Below are 18,709 nucleotides of genomic sequence, written 5' to 3'. Positions count from 1 at the left end.
ACATAATTCGATAAACTGTGTGTTGAAAAATTACTTATAAAGTTTCGCACATTACGTATGTTCGAATATTAATGTTTATGTGTTTATCCTCTAAGACAGTCCGAAACAGGAAATCGGCCCGTCCACTCATGACAGAATAATGGCACAAGAAAACTCGATTATTAACACTGAAAAGAATGTTAAGATTTGGAGTTATGAAAATTTAGAAAAACACTAATTTTCAGCATGGAACTAAACAAAATTGACCTTAAATGATCGATAAAACACACACTGTCAATGTTCACATTTTCCTATCTAAATTGAGTTCCTTTTATCCAAATGGTGTTTGATTGATAAGCGACAAATACTTGCAAGTTGACTTTAATTTGATAAACTAAATGTCATATTTATTAGTTTTCGCCCATTGGAATTACACCTTTTGATGTTTAAAGTGTTCTTTATTATTGCTAGCTTAGTTCCTGCTATGAAGGTGGAAAGGGTTTATTCATTTTTTTACAAACATACGTTTCGTAAACTTAAGACTTTTATTTGTCTGAATCCCGTAGGAGAAATATTTATAAACATTTATTTTAGGACTGAAATCGTGTCACTATTAAACATTATATAATATATGGTGCATTATTGACGGACACTTTCAGTCGGCTTCACATAATTGATCTATGAAATATTTAATTTTGAATTTTAACTAAAGCTATTTTGAAACTGAATTTACGATTAATTAATTGCGTGTCATTTAGTTCAGCGACAAATATTTCATACTTATAATTATAATATAAAAATAAGGGGATTTGGTTTAACTGCCAATGAACATGATGAGACAACAATCAAACAACGTTGAAATGAAGTGGATGTTAGCAATTTTGCAGGCAACCGTACGGCCTTCAGCAATGAGAAAAAAACAGTACAACTAATCGCCTACAGAAGGCCCTGAATTGTAAAATGGGAATCAATTTAATCGAGAAAATGAATGGCCTAATTCATAATACTATATTTGGCTTATTCATACTCGTGTATAACAAATAAGTATTAATCATTTAATTGAGAGGGAAAAAATGAAAATTAACGAATTTAAACCTTTAAATATTTGTAACGGGTTCTGTATTTCTATATCCAATATGATTTCTAGGAGACTATATTGCTCAGGGACTATTCATCTATATTAGCATCAGCTTAATTGAATTCCATATAGACCCTTTACAGATCCTTATTTAAACATACAGGTTCATGACATTATTTTGGTATTTTTTAGCCATGCATGCATGCATGCACCCTCTGTAAGTAGCTTGAAATTTTAAAGGCACCAGTCTTTTTTATTTGAAGTCGGACTTTTCCGGATTTAAAAGCTAGGGATTTGAATTTCACTAAACGGGAAACCAAAGACCTGCATGGTCATGAAATATTCATAACCAAATTATGGAGAATAAACTGATGGAACAATATGTTCTCCGAGTGTTTGGCATTCATTTTTGTAAATATAGAATAAAGGACTTTTTGTTTTTGATACTGACTTTATCACAGTAAAATATCAGGTGAGCCCGAAGGGCGAGCCTGATATTTTCTGTGATAAAGTCAGTATCAAAAACAAAAAGTCCTTTATTCTGTTTATCGGTAATTTAAAAAAAAATTAAAATAACTACAATGATAGAGAAAATAACAAACGAACTTCTTTTTTGCGTCGAATCACGGCGAATCACACTTGACGTCACAGGCGGCATTACGTCATATTAAATTTTGTCACAGTGCAGTAAACATGGCGTTGTCTTGCACAAAGTATTGAAAAGGAATTATTGCATGCGTTTCATTAATATTCTGCTTTGGACATGACACTAACAATGGCAAATATAATGGTAGCATACCGGTAAGTTAAATTTCTTTATTTTTCACAAAGCATCAGCATAGTGATAGTCAGAAATATTCAAATAAGAATGATACGATATGAATCAGCAGATTTTTCATCGATCATCATTTCGAGTTCAATGACAAGTTATAATTATGTTTTACTTAGTTTAGTGGATAAAATTACATTTATTTTGTCATTATTCGCTCAGTGTTCATCATGAAAACCAGGGTCTGATCTAGTCCAAATAATTATGACGTCTTGAAAGGCTATTATAATTTTTTTCTTTGACGCCTTACATCGTTTCAAGACGTCATAATTATTTGGACTAGGGCTGATCCAGCCATTTTAAAAATGGAGGGGGTCCCAACCCAGGACAAAAGGGGGGTTCCAACCACAGGTCCCCATTCTAATACATAGCTGCGGAACCGTAGCTCTTAGGTCCTTATGTTATTTTTTGACTATTTGCGGACCATATGGCCCAAATAAAGGGGGGTTCCAACACCCGGACCCCCTGGATCCGCCACTGAAAACGATCACATTGATTTCAAATAATTTTAAGAAAGCACTGTGAGGAGACATTTATACAGGAGGCAATGGCCCAATGTAAGCTGACTGTAGATTATCTGAACAAGCTCATTTCCTGTCGACTTCATAATTATTTCAAACATTTTAATAGACGTCTCAAACATTTTAATAGACGTCACTTAACTTTTAGCTTATAATTCTTGCTTTTTCAAAGTCATGTTCATTTATTTTCAACACGGACCAGAAATTTGAAACTTGGAAAGGCCCTGCGGTTACCTTTAATTTCAGAAGCGAATTTAGGGGTAGGCGACCCGGTTACCGGCGACCCGGGTCACAGTCATCCCTTTTAAAGGCTACAGTTCTGGTCAAAGCAAACTTTTAAAGTTTGGTGCCCCCGGTTACCCCCATTTTTAAAATGTGTTCACTTTTTTGTTTTTTGTTCTATGACTATCTGTCATATTGACAATGAAACCACATCTTTTAAAATTGTATATGATGGTCCCACAAAAATGTCGAAAATGTGTAAATTTCATTTTTTTCTTCTAGCTTCTCTCATGCGACAGCGGTACCTTTTTGGTAACTATTTATGTGTTGCGTTTAAATATGAATTGTAACACTTTATAGTGACTGAACAGGTAAAACAAATACTTCTCAAGAAACAGAAAAAGAAAACTACATGGAACAGCACCAGGCTATGTATCAGGAATTGGTATTGTATGAATAAAAACTCAGCATGGACGATATGTTAGTTGTACTTCATTTTTTTTTAAAAGACTATCGGGTTTTTCATGCATTAATTTTTCTGTTCACATTTTCACAACAATTGTTCAAAAAGGCTAAACTGACTTTGTGAAAGTTTCAAACAATGTCAAGTGTTTCATTCGCCAAAAATCTCGTGCGTTTCTGCGGAAAAAATCACGCGCTATTTTGTGAATGAAAGGGGAAAGTAGATCCTTACGCGTTGCATTCGCGCATGTCACTTGCGTACTAACCCAATAATTTTTATATCACGGCAAGTGCACTGATACTGACATTATCAGCGAGGAAACATCAAAGGAAAAATGTACAAATTACCGATAATTTAACTTAAAAGGATCTTGTCGATAAAATAATTCTCTATTTATATGTGCGATGATTCACATTAAAAAATCCAAAGTGATCACCCATTTTTTTGGCATTCGTTAGAAGACTTAGAAGAGAACACGAAAAGATATATAAGAGAAGACACCCTCTAATGGCACAATTTTGTTACACAAAACCAGCAGCGGTTTTTAGGCCTTTAAAATCTGGACCTATTTTTATCTTTTGATTCGGATAATGATGTAACATATACAATTAAGAAATAATATAAGTTGTTTTGCACGTGAGGAGTACAAGGAGTATGAATACTAAAATTATTTTAGATAATAGTTACGGGCAATACTTCCTTTCATACTGTTTTGTATTTGCTAGGTTTTTGAAATGGATGTGGTTCTTCAGAAATTTACACAAAAGGAATTCCGTGACCTTCATGTTATTTTTTTTATAGGCCAACATCAAAAGACACAATAAATTAAAACAAACATTAAATACGTAATCACATCTACAAAATGTATAATACTTCATAAAGTAAATAGTCCCGTGTCGAGACGGGGATAAATTCAAGCCAGTTTCTGAATTTATCCCTACACATATGCAAGAAAAAAATATGAGATATATAAAAAAAAAAGGCTTCTGCTCGCATGGTTCATGTATTCAGACAGCACAGGACAATGATATGAGGCTAAAATATCCCGACATTATTCGCCTCCTTTTGTATCGGTAATTGTTATATCAAAATAGAAAAATAAAAGTTCTTGAACATGGATAAAAAAAAAACCGATTATAACTGACGCTTTATTAACCTTTTAGAAGAAATGATGTACGAACCCCTTTCATACAGTGGCGAGAAGAATATTTTCACGAACAACTTTGGGCTATTATATATTGCATTTTTTGAATAAATTTTATAAAGTTATTTCTTATGGGATGTCAATCAACCAATACATTTATTTGTTATCACATATCTATTTGTTTATCAGGTTATATTTATCATTGAACAATTATCTTTTACTGGAGATATAAACACTAATTTTTTATCCTGAAATTTGCCATATATTTTACCAAAATTGGTTTGAAAAATATTATTATAGATGTCCACATCAGTAGAAAATAAAAACAATCAAAGATAAAATTATGACCATATAAACAAATGTATATCCGGCAATTCCGTATCTTTCAACATAAGGTTTGGTAAAAATCCGCCCATAAATACCCTAAAATATCTTTTTACCAACTGTTATTAGTGTTATGATATGAAAATATGTAGCAAAAAATTGTAGGCGGCGCATAATACTTTAAAAAATTCTCTCTAAATTAAAAACGATCTTTTTATAATTGCTATAATTGCACGAATTCAACAGCATTTTGAAAAGAATATCAGTTTACTTTACATTTGTGAATCTCCTTGGTCCATCAAGATGCAAATTTGTATAAAATGATTTTAATCAGTCAATATAGAATTATCAAAATGTTCTCCTGGTCACCGCCCCTGTCAGTGTGAATGCCGTTCGTGTAGAAAAAAACTACTTTATAAATCAATATGAAAAAAATAAAGCCAAAAAGACGACGTCAAAAGAATTCGGCACTGGCGACGTCAAATTGTTATTGCCTATTGACAACGTCGAAACGTTTTTTTTTTTAAATCTGGCATCAAGAGGGAAACGTCGAAACGTTGATTTTTTTAAATCTGGCATCAAGAGGGTTAAAGAGGTTTAACCCTCTTGATGCCAGATTTTAAAAAAAACATAACATGAAGGTCACGAAATTCCTTTTGTGTAAATTTCTGAAGAACCACATCCATTTCAAATACAAAACAGTATGAAAGGAAGTATTGCCCGTAACTATTATCTAAAATAATTTTAGTATTCATACACCTTGTACTCCTCTCGTGCAAAACAGCTTATATTATTTCTTAATTGTATATGTTACATCATCATCCGAATCAAAAGATAAAAATAGGTCCAGATTTTAGAATGAAATTCAAAACAGTGTAGCTGTGGCCATTTATTGACACATTAAAATCATCCATTGACTGGGACAATTTACGCGAACGTTTGTCTGTAACGACCACTGTTCACGACGTACCTACGATAGACATTTAAACTGTGGGGTAACCAAAGGTTTCTTAACGCCTTTAATTATAAAATAATTCGAAAAATTAATCAGGAATAACCTTTGTGTTTTGATTTATATAATTGATATAAATCAAAATATCGTGTTATTTCTGATTAATTTTTCGAATTACTTTATTTAGGTGTTGAGAACCTTTGGTGACCCCATAGTTTAAGGGCATACGATACAGTTACAGGGGAGGTAATGACGTTGCTAACGTAAAATGTTATTTTCGCGACGTCAAACTATGACATATCGGGAAAAGATGCATTTTTCGACTGATTTTTATCATTCAAACTGATTTAATTTGAAAACGAGTGCATGGACCCCTATTTTTTAAAACGGAAATTTGTTTCATTTTGCAAGGAGATTATGTGACCCAAATTTTATAAAACTGTAAATAGAGGAACTTTTTTAAATGACGTTTGTTCCTCTATTCATGAATATTTGATAAATATGAGTTATTTCTGAATAAAAATTGCATAATTTTTAATGATACTTATAAAATACAGAAATTACCGATTATTTAACAAAAAAAACATTTGTGTTTATCTTTTAAAACAAAAAAGTTATGTCTTTCTTTCGAAAAAGAAAATACGGACACAAATCTGAATTTTGAGCAAATATACAAAATTTCGACCTCATTTTACTCAAAAAGTAGCACATGAAGGTATATTTTTTATTACATATTTGATTTAATCAGGTCAAAAATAGCCTATATGCAAATTTTCATCAACTTGTAAATACAGGTTCAAAACTGTATCGTATGCCCTTAAGTGTCTTTAAAAAGTACACAGTGAGCATTGGTCGTTACATACCAACGTTCACCTAAATTGTCCCAGTCAATGGATGATTTTAATGTGTCAATCAATGGCCACAGCTACACTGTTTTGAATTTCATTCTAAATGCCTAAAAACCGCTGCTGGTTTTGTGTAACAAAATTGTGCCATTAGAGGGTGTCTCCTCTTATATATCTTTTCGTGTTCTCTTCTAAGTCTTCTAACGAATGCCAAAAAAATCGGTGTTCATTTTGGATTTTTTAATGTTAATCATCGCACAGATTAATAGAGAATTATTTTATCGACAAGATCCTTTTAAGTTTAATTACAAAAATGAATGCCAAACACTCGGAGAACATATTGTTCCATCAGTTCATTCTCTATAATTTTGTTATGAATATTTCATGACCAGGTCTTTGGTTTCCTGTTTAGTGAAATTCAAATCCCTAGCTTCTTTTAAATCCGGAAAAGTCCGACTTCAAATAAAAAAGACTGGTGCCTTTAAAATTTCAAGCTAGTTACAGAGGGTGCATGCATGCATGCATGGCTAAAAAATACCAAAATAATGTCATGAACCTGTAAGTTTAAATAAGGATCTGTAAAGGGTCTATATGGAATTCAATTAAGCTGATGCTAATATAGATGAATAGTCCCTGAGCAATATAGTTTCCTAGAAATCATATTGGATATAGAAATACAGAACCCGTTACAAATATTTAAAGGTTAAAATTCGTTAATTTTCATTTTTTCCCTCTCAATTAAATGATTAATACTTATTTGTTATACACACGTATGAATTAGCCAACTATAGTATTATGAATTAGGCCATTCATTTTCTCGATTAAATTGTTTCCCATTTTACATTTCAGGGCCTTTTGTAGGCGATTAGTTGTACTGTTTTTTCTCATTGTTGCTGGCCGTACGGTTGCCTGCAAAATTGCTAACATCCACTTCATTTCAACGTTGTTTGATTGTTGTCTCATCATGTTCATTGGCAGTTAAACCAAATCCCCTTATTTTTATATTATAATTATAAGTATAAAATATTTGTCGCTGAACTAAATGACACGCAATTAATTAATCGTAAATTCAGTTTTAAAATAGCTTTAGTTAAAATTTAAAATTAAATATTTCGTCTATCAATTATGTGAAGCCGACTGAAAGTGTCCGTCAATAATGCTTATTTATGTCAGGGAGCGATAAAACCTTAAGATCAAATGATTCCCGAGGTTTAAAACGTTTAAGATCTATGTATATATTGTACAGAATTTCCTGTCGTTTATTAAATTATGATTTCTTACGTTTTTGTTTATTATCAATTCTCATAAAACACAAAAAAAATAATGTTGATCACCTTTCCTGTCATTGATACTATATTTTCGTGTTGTCAATTCAACAGTTTTGCTCATCAGGTTTCTCGGATCATCGTTCGAACTCTTTAACTGGTTAACCGAAAGTAAAGTTGTTGTTCAATATAAAAAAGAAGAAGGAGTGGTATGATTGCCAATGAGTTAACTCTTCACAAGAGACCAAATGACACAGAAATTAACAACCAGAGGTCACCGTACGGCCTTCGACAATGAGCAAAGCCCATACCGCATAGTCAACTATAAAAGGCCCCGAATGACAAATGTAAAACAATTTAAACGAGAAAACTAACGGCCTGATTTATGTACAAAAGATGAACGAAAAACAAATATGTGACACATAACAAACGACACCACTGAATTCCTGACTTGGGACAGGTTCAATTCCTGTGTAAAGGACTCTATACAAATGATTGTTATTATAGTCTGATGAATTTCACATCTAAATCTTAAATCTAGTTTATGCAAGTTCAACCGATTTCCATTAGGGCTGTGTTTTAATCAAACTAACACCTTTAAATTGTTTTCACAGTACCCTACAACACATACATATATCATGGTTGAAATAAAACCTTTAATTCTATTACTCGTCATGGGTAAAACACAATGAAGAGCATCCACACATATTTTTTTCAAATCGTCTTTAACATTCTCAAACAAATACCTATGCTCTATTTCTTGTAGCAAACCAAACAAATATATACAAACCAATCAGTGATCGAAATCTGCTTAGCACCACAAAATATTCTGCAATTGTGGTATTTTAAAGTTTATTATCGTTGTGATTTCAAACGTGAACATTATGGTTTGAAGTCTATCTTTGATGCTTATAGACCGTTTTTGCTGCTGGGAAGGATGACAGAAACTGAATGTGCTTCGATCTTATGTCTATAGATAGAACCAGATAACTTTTCATAAGTGGTAGTTTATACAAAGTTTTTCATAGTGGATTGAAAAACAAGTTTTGCTACTTATATTAATTCCTTTCCACTTTGCGGGTGCGAGTGCTGTAGCGACATTAGACTGCTCTTTTTCAAAATCATAAATGTTGATTCACAAAAATTCACAATAAATGAAAGATCAAATTATGAGGATCAAAATCTTCTGCAGATACATGTAATCTTCATTTATCAAACATATAAATCAGATCGATAAGAAAAAACTGCCAAGAACAAAAGTCCATGATTATTACTATAATACCGGGATAAAAAGATTTTTTTTTCAATAACAAAAAAAAAGAGCTGTGTGGACTTTAACGGCGTTTTTTTGTGGACTTTAGCGGAACTTGTTCTTGTGGACTTTAACGGGGTTTTTTTGTGGACTTTAGCGGAGGTCATTTTGTGGACTTTAGCGGAAAGTTTGTGGACTTTGGCGGCGTTATGGACTTTAGCGGCGTTATGGACTTTAGCGGAAATTTGTTGTGGACTTTAGCGGTGTTGTGGACTTTAGAGGAATTGTGGACTTTAACGGTGCCACACACCATATATTATATTATGTTTAATAGTGCTAAAATAAATGTTTATAAATATTTCTCCTACGGGATTCAGACAAATAAAAGTCTTAAGTTTACGAAACGTACGTTTGTAAAAAAAAATGAATAAACCCTTTCCACCTTCATAGCAGGAACTAGCTAGCAATAATAAAGAACACTTTAAACATCAAAAGGAGTAATTCCAATGGGCGAAAACTAATAAATATGAAATTTAGTTTATCAAATTAAAGTCAACTTGCAAGTATTTGTCGCTTTTAATATACTATTGTTGAAACGACATATATGTCGCCTTGGCATCAAACCCCCAAACGACGTATATGTCGCTTTGGCATCAACACTAGAACGACATATGTGTCGCTTTGGCATTAAGATTTTTCGTGGCGTCGCATTTTTTTACAGTCATTTTCACAATCTTTGTAACTGTTTCAGTGACTATTCCCTTCATTATGTCTTATTCCTATATATAACGAGAGAAATGATCGTGAAAAAATAGCTAACGGTGGTCAAGTATTGCGAGACGATCGTGAAAGCTCTGGTACCGGATCGTGAAAGAATTTTAATGTAAATTCTAGGCCAGAATCTTTGAAAAAATCGCTTAATTTTCAAAACGCGGAACAAATCTGAACAACAAAATATGTCTGTCAAAATGGTTCAACTTCCTCAGCATTACTGTGCATTAAGATAAAGAAAATATGAAGTACTTTACAAAAAAAACACAAAAGGCGCAATGCATGTCTGTGGAAAAAATTAGAAAAAACACGCTATTCGTGCCTATAATGGTCATATTTCAATATATCATGATATATTTGAAATTTAAACTTTGGTGTATCTGATAGTACAGTATAATAAAAGTATGTTCTTCCCTTAAAAGCGTTAATTTGTTTACGAAAACCTTAAATTTTGTTGAATTTTCATCAAACTTGATCGTTAAAGATCAGGCAACGCATTATTTGATCGTGAAAGATAATGCCTGACCAGACTTAATAGTAGTAATCAGAATTCAGTATTTCTTTTACCATTTTATATATCTGCATCTGGTTGAAACCTGTAACTATTTTGATAAGAATGAACATTAAAGCTATTATTTTTTTTAATTCAACACTTTACATCGAAAGTAAAAAAAAAACAACTAAAAACGTGTCTAAAGAAGTGTGACAAATTCAGCTCTGAGAATCGGTCTAGTACAATTCAGGCAGACCGCCACTATTTAGCCAATAATATGGGTATGCAACGTTACTCCAAAATATTAACCATCAACCAAAAACTTACAGCAAAATCAGCATCTTTCATGAACAATTTGAGATTGAACGATAAGCAACATTTTGTGCAACAGTACTTTCTTAAGTTCTATTTGTCTTTATTGTACAACGTAGCAGATGTGAATTGATTTCCAATGAGATAAATATATACTACAGACTAAAGAATACCAGAGCGCAAATGCTGAAATGTCTCGTCTGCTTTACTTATGATAGTATATTTGTTCAACGTCTGTACTATTAAGGGTTTTACTAGAAGTGTCAAATACGCTTAAGATTGTCAATATTTCATAAAAAGAGGTCAAGGTCAGATGAACCTTGCCATACAGATCTCTACAAACATCCCGTACACCAAATATAGCTGTTCCGATCTTCACAGTACCTTAGAAACTGACAAATGTAAAAGTTAGGTTTGGTCAATTAATTTGGAACATAAGGTAGAAAGTACATGCATATGAACCCTGACCGACAGCCAGACATAGACATCTTACTATCATTCAATATATCAAATACAATTGACGTCATATACATGTATGAAACATGCAGACAGACATGTACACCATACACCAAATACCGTGGCGCCATAGCATACAGGTATAAAAGGCCAAACAACATATAACGAAAATCCAAATGATGCATGATAATATATGAGGTCAATGTTATTTGAAACCTTACAGAAGTAAAAAATGTACACCTTACAATCATAACAACAGAGTTATCCTAAAACTTAACGAATCCGCGATACGAACTGGACCACAAAACTAAATCTTGATCCATGAAATGAGGTCAGATGAATCCTGTCTGACGGACATGTAGATTATAGGAATAAATAAAAACCTTCATCCTACAATCAGCCAACTATTATACAAATAACATGTTCACAAATGCACAATTAATAATTTGTTTGTATTATTTGTACTTGTACTAATAAAATCTCCTGTTACCTCGCTTATATTTTGAGCAAGCGATAATATGGATTGTCTTTATGAGTATCAGTTCATTTTTTGGCTCCACTTCGAGGTCTATGTTTGAACAAAAGTTTCAGGTGCCGGGTGTAACTTACAGGATAGTAGCAATATAAATAAAATGCTTCAATTTATCGAGGATCTTGGCCTATCTAGTTTTTTTCAATACCTATAACAAATATTTTATTGAAGAATAATTTGAACGTCTTCGTAGCATCAGATCTTTCACGATCCTTTTCACGATCTTCAAAAAGCGGTACGTGATCTTTCACGATCAGAAAAATCAATTTTGTGTAAAGATTTCATTTTTCACCAAGTTTCAGATTTTATACAAAATAACTATGAGAATCATTTGATTCATTCAAATAGAATGCTCTTATTCGGATAAAAGTAGTTTATTTTATTCGAATTTGTGAATAAAATCATGTTTGTTTACATTTTTTATGTCATTGAACTTGATGTCGAGAAGCAATCTGCCTTTTGTTGTTTTGTAAAAACTATATACTTTTAAAACTGAATTTTCTCACATACTGATCATAATGTTGAACCATTTTGACAGACAGTCTTATTTTGTTTTTAATTTTTCTGTGTAATTAATTAAATTAATATTATTTAATGACCTATCATATGTCTTCTCGATTAAATATATTTCACGATCCGGTACCAGAGCTTTCACGATCGTCTCGTAATACTTGCATGATCACCGTCAGATATTCTTTCATGATCATTTTCTCGTTAAACCGAATGACACCCGTGATGAAGTACGGACACAAAATTTCGTTGCTCTTTAGTTTGTTCCTTCTTGTGCAGTTAGTACATATATTATTACAGACTGAAATCTCTTACAATTAAAATGACTAACACATGTACAGTGATCAATGAACCTACTAATTTGAAAAAGCAAGTATATGTATTATTAAATGAAGTACAGTAACTGTATTATGTGATCGAAATAATTACAAGTTACTATATCCTTCATATACATTTTAAAGCACATATAGTTGTCATCGATTTACATATCAATTAAGAATAACTTCCCAACGTAGAGCAACAAAAATGTTACCAACCTTAAAGATTTGTCATACGAAGAGCGCTTAAAAATTCTGAAAATTCCAACTTTAAAATTTAGAAGGCTAAGAGGCGACATGATAGAAACATACAAGATAACTACAGGAGTATATGACTCAAAGGTGACAGAAGGTCTATTTACTCGTAATACCAGCTCGACAACAAGAGGCAACTCTATGAAATTGGTAAAATATAGAAGCAGACTAGACATTAGAAAATACTTCTTTACTAACAGAGTAGTGGAAGTATGGAACAGCCTACCAGACATCGTAGTGACCGCAAAGAATGTTAAGATTTTTGGAAATCGCCTAGACAAGCATTGGAAAGAACACCCAATGATTTATAACTTTGACACTGAATACACCTATAACACCGGAAGTAGCACAAGTGTAGTTAGTGACGATGAACCAGAGCCAAATATAGAGGAGCAAACTGATCTCCTGCGTTTGGAAACACTTAGGTAGACTTAGGTAGGTATATGAATATTTAAGTCGAAAATAGTTTTCATTCGTTTATTTGTTAATCTTACAAAGTCAACCCAAACTATGTTTGCAAAGAATTACATTTGTACGCTCAAGTCCGTGATAGGGGCGATATTGTGTCATGGATTGATATAAAAAAGAAGATGTGTTATGATTGCCAATGAGACATTGTCCACAAGAGACCAAAATGACAATTCAAACGAGAAAGCTAACGGCCTTATTTATGTACAAAAAATGAAAGAAAAACAAATATGTAACACATAAACAAACGACAACCACTGAATTACAGGCACCGGACTTAGGACACACACACACATACATAATGTGGCGGGGTTAAACATGTTATCCCCCCCCCCCCCCCACCCACTAACCTGGGACAGTGGTATGACAATACAATATAAGAACGAACTATATAAAAATCAGTTTAAAAAGGCTTAACTCGTCAGATGGACAAGTGGCCGGGGGTACTTGTACATTCCAACAACAAAAAGACACTAGGAACAGATCTGAGAGTACTCGCAGTTTTCTGACAGCTAGTTCAAAGCCACTAACAACTAATAAAAAAAATCATGCATCTAAGACTAAATGATACCCCACATCCTTTGTTGTTCTATTATTCTAATAATAGTTTGGATATACGAACTGTGAGTTCTCCCTTCTTACGTAAGGTTCTTATATTGTAAAGGTCACTAATTTGATATTACCTTTATCTAAAGACGAAATGTGTTTATAATTTTCTTGTCTTGAAAATGGACTTGTAACTAATATATTTATTAAAAGTTATTGGTCACATGACGTTGTAACGGTCAAGTGATTGTTTACTATAATTAAACACGTGTGTGTGTTTATATGAAGCACATGGTGTGTGTTCATGTTCAATTTGATTGGATGGCATATACCGGTAATGCCGGTTTTACGGGTATATGCCCTCATGATTTTCGAGAAAAGCATGATTAGGTATTACTTAAGGGGTTAGTTTGAGAAATTAAAGTTATTCGAAGTTTGCCTATAGTTCAACGTGGCAGCATTCGTTATCATGTTACACTTTTCTTTTTTTGATTTGGTTCTTATATTATAACATGCCAAAAATCTGTATATTTAATAGAGTTTAACATGAAATTAAGCGTTTTACTCTTAACAGACGTATAGCCAACCCGATTAACAGACCAATCGCCCATATAGCCGCATACTCAATATAGATTAACCGACCAATCTCTCGGTTAGCCGAGTGTCGGCCGTGTTTAAGCCGGGGTCACACATTCAATAATTTTACTGCTGTCCTTGATAGAACCATTCCCGGTTAAAAAATGTCAAATCCTGTGAATCGTGACTGGAAATTCAAAATTTATTCAAAATTTAAAAAAAAACATTTATCTAAAGACGACACTAATCAAATACTGTTCGTGATATGAAGCGTCAAAATTGAGACGTTTCCAGTCGCATTTGTCTCGATTATATCGATTTCAATCAGATTCTAATCTGTATAATTATGTATCTTTCGCATGAAAAAACGATTTTGATCCAATACAGCAGAATCACGACATAGTCACAATTGTTATTCGACCAGGGAAATGTAAAGCAAAATCCGTGGCGCTAAATATTGTTCAATGTCATAACAGGTAAGATTTATATTCACTTTCGATAAATATACAATACTAGGTCAATGTCAGAAAAGTTTGTATTTTTATGACATTGACCTAATATTGTTTTTATACTGCAATTTAATTTAAACCATTGATTGCCATATAAATTGTAACACAAATTTCAAACTTATTTTTATTCCTTAATGAAACCCTGATGGTGGAAAAGTGTTGCATGATGAAATTGACATTCATTGCATAAAATATAGCTGTGCTACTATATTTAGGAAATAAACACAAGTACATGTAGTTGCAGAATAAATGATCTGGGTTGAGTTCAATATCGTAGCAGCTACGTAGCGGCAATATCTACAATGATCTATGTAACAACTAGTCTATAGCTACACGTGCAATAGTCAAAATCTACGTAGCACTACGTAGCTGCTACGATATTGAACTCAACCCAGATAATTGAATATAAAATAGAACAAAACAAAAACTACCTTAACAGTTTCATTTAATGATTATCCTGTGGTTCTTTTTAAAAAAATGAGAAATGTGTTTTAAAGATGTAACTAAAAGTTTTGACTTACTTTTGAAAATGTTATGAGGCATATTTAAAAATATATTAACAGGAACAAAAAAGGAATCTTTAGAAACTTCTAAGAAATAATGATTTTCATGCATGTATGTTTACAAATCACCCGAGAAAGATATCCTGGATTACCCAAAGAAATTGACACATTTTTTTTAATATTTATTTTGTCACGAAGATTTATTGTATTTTAACCCGTGTGTGTGTAGTTATACTCTATACAATGCATTACTTGTATTTGGATACCAATTCTTTTGTGACGATCGAATCTGAAATCTGCATACCAAAGGACAGCATTTTTACAGTTTAAACGTATTATAATATATGTAGCTTACAGTATGGTATTATCAAATGTTGAAGACTGTTCGGAGAAAATATATTAACCTTTTTCTTCTTTGATACAGTATGAAGAGTCGTGGTTTGCTTTTCCTTGTAAATCGAAAGATATGTATATCAGAAGGTTAATTGGGAAAAACATTCCAGTAGCGCCTGCATATTGAGCATACATGTATATCTCACAATTAAATAGCTATAATAAACCTAGAGTTACACGTGCAAAATGTAATATTGATGAAGTCGAAAACAACCCTTCGAAATTTAACGGACGCCATCACGAATTGGTTGACCCTAATGGAATATCTGTTTCACATAAGACGGCGTGCACAAAGTTGACGGCAACTGTAAAATGCGCCTTTTAGATAGTTTTATACAACCGTGTTAAAAATATTTTTGAATCAGAATAGGAATAAGAATTTTTTTATGATAAAATGATGAATGCATGCCATTAAAATCCACATTACTAGTAAGGTAAATTAAAATTTAATCTATAAAGCACGAAACGGGCAAATAGAAAACGGCAAAAATACGGTGTAACTTGTAACATTAAATAGGCATAAATTAGAGTTTTTTTACCTAAAACTTATACAAATTCAACATGTTTCCTGCATTTTCGTATAATAGAATTGTTCGGATTCGGACTCGGACATCACACGAAATTCATCGCAAAAAAAATCAAAAACGACCATGGTAGATAAGTTTGAAAAGGTCTTCTTTATGTGTAAGAAGTAGTAATTTGGAAGGATTAATAATCGAAATGAAAAGAATCGACAAGAACAATATGTAATTACAATCTTTTTATTTTCAAAATAACTTGGTATTCCAAATGTGCATAACCAGAGGTTTAAAATAATCTTCAAAATATGAATGATTCGATAGTCCAGACTGAACACCTGAATTTTTTTAATGTCCAGCTAGTATGTTACAATCTTAAGAAATGACGTTTTAACGCTATTTTCTGAAAAGGGTCCACGACATAATCGCTAATCATTTCCATTTCACTGCTCTTAGCATATATCTATTTATATTTCCAGAATGTGCATTTGCTGCACTTTTTTGTTCGAAAGAAAAAAGAAATATGTTGAACGTAAATATTTAAAGTTATGTGATAAACTAAGTGTCCAGTGTTTTTGTTACGCGCTTGTTTTCTGGAGGAAAATGCCGACGTCGTAAATGGTTTTAGTAATTTGAAGACGTTACGTTTGTGGACTCAGCTTTGTGCACGCCGTCATGGCGACGGATATGACAACAATCCCGTCCTCATCTGCACGAATGTTATCTACCGAAATAGACTTGTATTGCATTGGGTTTGTACTTACAGGAGCATCAACACGTGTTTTCTATGTTGAATGTGCTTTGTATACTGTTGTTTGTCTTTTGGTCTTTATTGCTTTTTCGGATTGACGTTGTTAGTTTATTTTCGACTAATGCATTTGTATTTTTCGCCTATTTTTGTAAAAATAGAAACAATTCGAATAATGTTTTATAGATTTATACTCAAAATGAAATAGAACTGTGCTACTTCGACGAGTGCAAATTGATTTCAATCCAACGATAGAAAATTGATTGATTTATTTTTAAATTGTTCATGTAACTATACATTAAAACACCAGATTTACAGTAGTTTGATAGTTACTTACCAGCTTTTGTTAACAGAAGTTTATGAATTCCAAAAATAAACCAGAAAAACACGAAAACATTCCAAACTTGCTTCATTCTTTTCCAGTGCAATTTTTCACTCAAGGAAGTAAATATCTATTTTTAGTATATTTATGAATCTTTTAGTCACACGTATATCATTCAATTCTATATACACCCTTATATTTTACAGTTCGTTAAGTATTCTTTAGTTACGCAGTCACGTATAATTGTTTAAATACCTGTAAATGTTAAAATAGAACTTCCTCACACACCTTTTTAAAAAGATGAAAACTTTATTTCCTGAGTGTACATTATACAATGCTCTACTATATTTTTTATGAGGATGAGTAAAAATGTAACTATATCAATATTTTTCATAAAATTCTTAACTTTAAAAGTTACTGAAAATATTGCCTTTAATTATTTTTGTTAACGGCGTCTCAAAAAGACAGCCGGGAATTTTAAGTACAACAATTTACAATGCACAATAAAACTACATAAAAATATTAAATATCTATAACTTATAACATGTCATGTGATATGTCCTGACAGGTGTTTTTTTGGTGGATTTTCTTACTTTAATCTATATTACAACATGTACAACAATGAATGAAAAATTATGTTTAGATTTGTTTCATCATTAAATTAAATATCATTAAATTAAATTAAATGTACTTTATGTTCTTTTTCACGGGTTCAACCGAATATAAAGCATTTCTTTTCTATACAAGGCTTAATAACACAAAACACAAAATTTATATACTATGGGATGTAGGTTTGCAGCATCCAGTCTTTTAATAAAACATTCGGAACATAATAACATGTGGAAAAAAAATTAGAATGGCAGGTACCGGTGTTACGCCAAAAAACGGTCCTTATCACATTCTCTTGCCTAGAAGTATGATCAACAGCCTGAACAATCTACAAAATATAATTACAAAAATTAGAAACAATTCGCAACTACATTTAAATGAATGAAAAGAGAAATTGATTAAATACTGTAACTTTGGACAGTATACATGTGCATCTATTGAATTGTACAATTCTAAAAGAATAATCTTAATATACATGTGAAAGACAGTACCTATAGAACAACAAGTGTTTTTTTTTTTTTTTTTTAAACAAAAACAAAATAAAAGTCAAACAGACCTTAACAGCAATTGAATTAAACGTGTAGACTGATTGAATGCAAACCGTCGAATGATTTAATTCCCGCTTAGGTATGCACGGGTGAATCCACCCGTGCAAATTACTACGCATAACGGTATTCGTTAAGCCTTATAACGGAAAGAAATTTATTTATGTTCTTTTTCACGGGTTCAACCGAACATAAAGCATTTCTTTTCTATACAAGGCTTAATAACACAAAACACAAATATACAATGGGATGTAGGTTTGCAGCATCCAGTCGAGACAAAAGGCGAAAGAGTGTATATTAGATGCTAAGGTATAAGAAACAGACTGTATTTCACCTATCCGTCTTTAGAATTTCGGCTAGTCTCGATGCACCAGAGTTATCGTTCCTACAGCCTACAATAACGTCTGGATCCAATTGTAGAGATGGATGTTATATTCATGAGCCTCGCCTTC

General features: G+C 32.3%; 1 protein-coding gene across 1 annotated transcript in view; it reads right to left on the bottom strand.

The window, feature by feature from the left end:
- LOC139488685 (uncharacterized) overlaps nucleotides 1-17,323 on the bottom strand; it is a 160,110-nt gene extending 142,787 nt beyond the window's left edge. Inside the window, exon 1 of the mRNA XM_071274496.1 lies at nucleotides 17,119-17,323. Coding sequence (XP_071130597.1) covers nucleotides 17,119-17,194 — 76 coding nt within the window. The 5' untranslated portion in view covers nucleotides 17,195-17,323. The remainder of the gene's footprint in view (nucleotides 1-17,118) is intronic.
- Between the last annotated feature and the right edge of the window lie 1,386 nt (nucleotides 17,324-18,709).

The sequence above is a fragment of the Mytilus edulis genome, chromosome 9, assembly GCF_963676685.1.
Source record: "Mytilus edulis chromosome 9, xbMytEdul2.2, whole genome shotgun sequence".
NCBI classification, from domain to species: domain Eukaryota; kingdom Metazoa; phylum Mollusca; class Bivalvia; order Mytilida; family Mytilidae; genus Mytilus; species Mytilus edulis.
Note: the sequence above shows the minus strand (reverse complement) of the source record. Positions and strands in the feature narration are given on the sequence as shown.